Here is a 4,991-nt window from a genome sequence, read left to right as displayed (position 1 = left end):
ATTTTTAATTAAATTAATATAATTATATATTTATATATTATACATTATAATTAAATAGATCTCATTCTATATTTTATATAAAATTTTATACAAATATTCTTTTTAAGGACAAAAAATATGTTAGTCCATTGGAATAATTCAATTATTTGAATATAAAAATTTTGAAGCTACATAAACGTCAGTTTAATTGTCAACTGCAATTAAATTTTGACTTTAATTAATTGTAATTATCTCTTCCGATATTTTAGGAGAACTGTATATACATGCACATACTCATAAATATGCATAATGTAGAATAATATATAAGGATTGAATGCACCAGTGTTTATTCATACAAATAATTTTTAATAAGTTTTCTTCCTATATATTGAATTATACTTATATAACGCAAACAAAGCTGAGAATTATTAATTAAGCTTAAAGAGAAAAGATTATTAAACAATTTTTAATTATTAGTAAACAAGTGATTATTATAGTTAGATGTATTTATCTTGTAAGACTGGCGTCCGAATTGATATTTTCTTCCGATTTGTATTATAGCTTTCCAACTCCGTCTGTGATAAATATTTTATCTAAAGCAACTATTTATAGTTTAAATTTATGTACATTATGCTTTGAAGTTGGGGTTTTATTTATATAATACATATTTTTATAATCAATGGGATATAAAGTCTTACTTATATTAAGAGATTCATTATTTACAAACACATAGAATGTCTTGTAGAATTACTGTATACAAAATATACACACTTAATATAAAAATATTATTTTCGATATGTATATATGTATATATAAAAAATATGTATCTATATTTTGTATATATACATATATATATAATATATGTATGGCTTGTGTGCAATAATCTGGATTGTACTTGCGAATTTTTGCATATATGTAACGTTTTTATTCATATTATTAGAAAAAAGCTTGGTATGGTATATCAATATTTTACAAGAATGGTATAAAACATAGTCATATAAATGAAGAAAGAGATAAATAAATTTGGATACAAAAAATTAACAAAAATATTTTAATACAATTTCTCAATTTTTTTAAAATCCAATTTCTCTCCAGGAATTAGGATAAATCTGAAGCTATGAATTTAAATTTTAGTGACTGAATTCTTGATGTTATAAAATATATGACTTGCTAAAAATAATAATAAATAAAATTTATTTTAAAAGAATATAAAATTAGAGCCAAATTTAATTTACTGTATTAAAAAATATATTTTAATAATTCCGATTTTTCTAGAATATCGAAAAAACGTACCCTAACTATCGCCTAATCTTTTATCTAATTGGAATGAAAGAATTCACATAAATAATTATTTTCAAACGTCACTTAATTATAAAACGAAATAATATAAGTTTAACATTTATAAATTATTCAAGACATAAATGCTATCTAACTTCTACATCAGAGATAAATAGACGGTAAGAGCTTTCCACTTATGAACAAATTGATTTGCATTAAATCGATATAAGGATCATTAAAATCTTCCTTTTACTATGGATTTCTAATTCACACACACACGCGCGCACATACATACACACACAATTAGGCCAAAATACCGGTTTAGCCATTAAATCATATGAATGACAAGCATTTACAGGCTTCAGAACGAAACACACGCGCGTTGTCATTCTTGGCGAATTTGTGTTGATCAGCGCGCGTTCCAGTCGACAGACGTTAAGTCATGTTATGCGGTACCACGAGGACCTGAAGCTGAACGTGTTTCTCCCACGCGTTAAACATGAGTCACAGCGTCGTCCGCGACGTCCATCGCTCAACAGTCGCCGGCAATAACACGGGTGTGTCCATTGAATTGGTCGCGCTTCGATACGATGCGATCAAGTGTGCCAGTCGCCGCCTCGTCGTAGGATAAGTGTGTCGGCGCTCGTCGCGGGTATCAGGCCACGTACGTAGAACGTACGTATAATAATACCTACGCACGCCGGTATGCTCGGCCGACCAGCCACCACGATGACTACGGCGACGACGGCGGCTGGCATCCCGTATGACAAGAACGTTGCCTGCAACGGCAAGGACGACATACGGGTGCTAACGCAGCCTACCATCAGAAGCGGACTCAGGGTGTACAAAATCGTGGTGCTGGGCGACGGCGGTGTTGGCAAATCAGGTATCCTGGTCGTCTAATTGATTTATTGGAATAATATTTCATCAAATGTTTGACTGTGCATACTGTACTATAATTACATGTCTTGCTTTTCAGCTGTCACTTTGCAGTTTGTCAGTCACAGGTTTTTAGACTATCATGACCCTACAATAGGTAAGTCGCATTCTGTGCAAAGAAAGTTTGAGCTCGTTAATTCTCAAATAAATCTTATAAAGAAGTAGAAAACAACTAGATATTAATTAATTAATGTATAGAGTTTGAGAGATTAAATATCTAATTTGAATTGTCAAGGTCAATGCACAAATGAGATAACTCTTTCTCTTTTATTCATAGAGGATTCATATCAGACACAAGTAGTTATCGATGGCGAGGCAGCTCTCCTGGATATTTTAGACACAGCTGGACAGGTTCGAGACTTATATATTACAATAATCACAATCATAATTACAAGTGTTCTTCATGCATTTTCCTTTCTCGTATACTAACGGAAATGGATCTGACTCTGTATACTGTTGTATACAGGTGGAATTCACAGCAATGCGGGAGCAATATATGAGATGCGGCGAAGGTTTTATGATATGTTACTCGGTAACAGATAGACATAGTTTCCAAGAGACAATGGAGTACAGAAAACTAATATCACGTGTTCGCGCTAATGAGAACATTCCTCTGGTGGTAGTTGGCAATAAGTTTGATCTACAACATCATCGAAAGGTGTAATAGATGCTGTCGAGTTGACCATGACATATCAGAAATCGTGAATACATACAGCATACAAGAACAATGAAATATATTTCTCGCATACATTGAACTTGTTGCTTATTTTAGGTGACCACGGAGGAAGGCAAGGCATTGGCGGAAGAACTCGGTTGTCCGTTTTACGAGACATCCGCCGCTCTCAGACAATTCATAGACGATGCATTTTTCTCACTGATCAGGCAAATTCGCACTAAAGAGAGATCCCGCAGACGCAGCCGATGGTGGCGAATTCGCTCGATCTTCGCCTTTATTTTCCGACGAAAGAGATATACTTCTCACCGTACTGCGTAAAACTGATTTTTGATGATAAGTTCTTCACTAGAGAGATTGTTGTCGAAAACCGACAAACGATAGCATTGACGGAAGTAATATCATAGCAAGCCACAACGAAATAGATATTGCCCATAACTTTAATTTACGCGATACATAGTTACCCTTATTTAGAGACTGACAATTCATTAACATTTCACTGCCTTATCATTGACCCTAGTATGTATTAAGTATATGCAGAAGTTTTAGTCTTTTTTTTTCACACAATGTTTTGATATAATTTTATTTATTTTAAATTCAAATAATTTATCATCTTTTCATCTACTTGTAAGACTGATATTGAATTATTTGAAACGTCATATTTATAATTTAATGATTCACAATCTTGCAAAATAACAATGAACACGATGAATAACGAAAAGCTTTAAATTCGATATTACATTCGGTATGAATTCTAGCAAAAAAGCGTTGTTAAAACATGTGAATTAACTTGCTTCTTGATGAAGATATTGTGTTTTATGTAATATTGTTTTCATTATTTTGAAACTTTTATGTATATATTTTTTTTTTGATATATATAATATATCAAAATTATTAGTTAAAAAAAATATATATATATGATTAAAGCTCTTTTGTATATCTGATGAGATATAAAAAATGTGTTTCATTAAGATATTTCTTAAATCGGATGAAACTGGTAATGTTAAACTATATTATTGCCAATTACTTAAATGATTTGATCGAAAAAAACAGAAGAAAAGTACTTATATTAAACATAAAGTAAAAATTAAAAAAAGATTAAAATCTTTTGCATATATCTAATATTTTGAATGCAGAGCAAAGTGAAATTGTCAAATAAGCTGGAACGCACATTTTGTATTCATCTTCGACTTGAGATCTCGAATTACTCATTCGTGCCGCTCAATTAAAGAAATATAGAGCATGATACATAATAGATTCTATAGAATACTTTCTGTAGAAAATATAATAGCACATATTGTGATTTCCAGTTTTTTATAATGACGATTTCTCTATTTATCTCGACTATTTATCTCGAAGGCTGTTAATATGTTTCTTTAAGTTAAGTTTCACAAACGTCAGTGGCGATAAACAAAAAACCTAAGGCAACTAATTTTGTATAAGTAAATATTTCATAAATATCTCTAACGAATCACTTTTTTGATAGCTATAGACACGTTACGATACATTTAAATTTTATTTTATTAAGTAACATACGCGACCAAAGAAAAGTATATGAAATGTTAATGCAAAGAAAAAGTGATTCTTAGCAAAGAAAAATAAAAATGCAAGATATAAGAGCTTTATATAAAAACTTTACAAGATAAATAGCTGCAATTTTAAAAAGTGTATAAAATTGAATTTTATTTATTTTAATTTAATTCAATGTAAATATTAAAATTATGCTGCTACAAATGATGAATGAAAGCTTATAAAATGCAGCTTATAAGTTGCAGTAAATTGCAAAGTTTAGGATTGTTATATATTTAGTATTATTAATTATTATCAACATAAATTACATGATCTCTAAAATATCTCAAAAAAACGCTTTTTTATTAAAACATATGAATATGTCTATCGTAGACATAAATAATTGAACTGGCAATAAGTAAATATATTATTTCTATACAAATATGAAAGCTCAGAAAAAATATCATGTAGGCGTTAAAATAATCAGAGTTTATATATACATATGTGGTATAAATTATATTCCAGTTCAAAGAGCATTCGAGTGCAGTTTAATATTTACAATAAATATTCTAATTAAATGCAGCTCATCAAATATACGTATATATATATATAT

The 4,991-nt window shown here is 30.0% G+C and overlaps 1 protein-coding gene across 1 annotated transcript; it reads left to right on the top strand.

Annotated features, from left to right (window-relative positions):
- The first annotated feature begins 1,627 nt into the window (after positions 1 to 1,627).
- LOC108693254 (GTP-binding protein Rit2) lies at positions 1,628 to 3,380 on the top strand. Its single transcript, XM_018202109.1, has 5 exons — positions 1,628 to 2,143; positions 2,237 to 2,293; positions 2,474 to 2,547; positions 2,663 to 2,854; positions 2,969 to 3,380. The coding sequence occupies exons 1-5, from the start codon at positions 1,963 to 1,965 to the stop codon at positions 3,188 to 3,190; spliced, it is 726 nt and encodes a 241-aa protein (XP_018057598.1). The 5' UTR covers positions 1,628 to 1,962; the 3' UTR covers positions 3,191 to 3,380.
- The last annotated feature ends 1,611 nt before the right edge of the window (positions 3,381 to 4,991 follow it).

The sequence above is a fragment of the Atta colombica genome, unplaced genomic scaffold (genome assembly GCF_001594045.1).
Source record: "Atta colombica isolate Treedump-2 unplaced genomic scaffold, Acol1.0 scaffold109, whole genome shotgun sequence".
Lineage (NCBI taxonomy): Eukaryota > Metazoa > Arthropoda > Insecta > Hymenoptera > Formicidae > Atta > Atta colombica.
Note: the sequence above shows the minus strand (reverse complement) of the source record. Positions and strands in the feature narration are given on the sequence as shown.

What these genes read in the sequence shown, in the direction of transcription:
- LOC108693254 (XM_018202109.1), top strand. Translation starts at nt 1,963, where the DNA reads ATGCTCGGCCGACCAGCCACCACGATGACTACGGCGACGACGGCGGCT. An exon ending in CGGCGGTGTTGGCAAATCAG is followed by an intron (nt 2,144 to 2,236) that starts GTATCCTGGTCG and finishes CTTGCTTTTCAG; the next exon opens with CTGTCACTTTGCAGTTTGTC. An exon ending in TTTTAGACACAGCTGGACAG is followed by an intron (nt 2,548 to 2,662) that starts GTTCGAGACTTA and finishes TGTTGTATACAG; the next exon opens with GTGGAATTCACAGCAATGCG.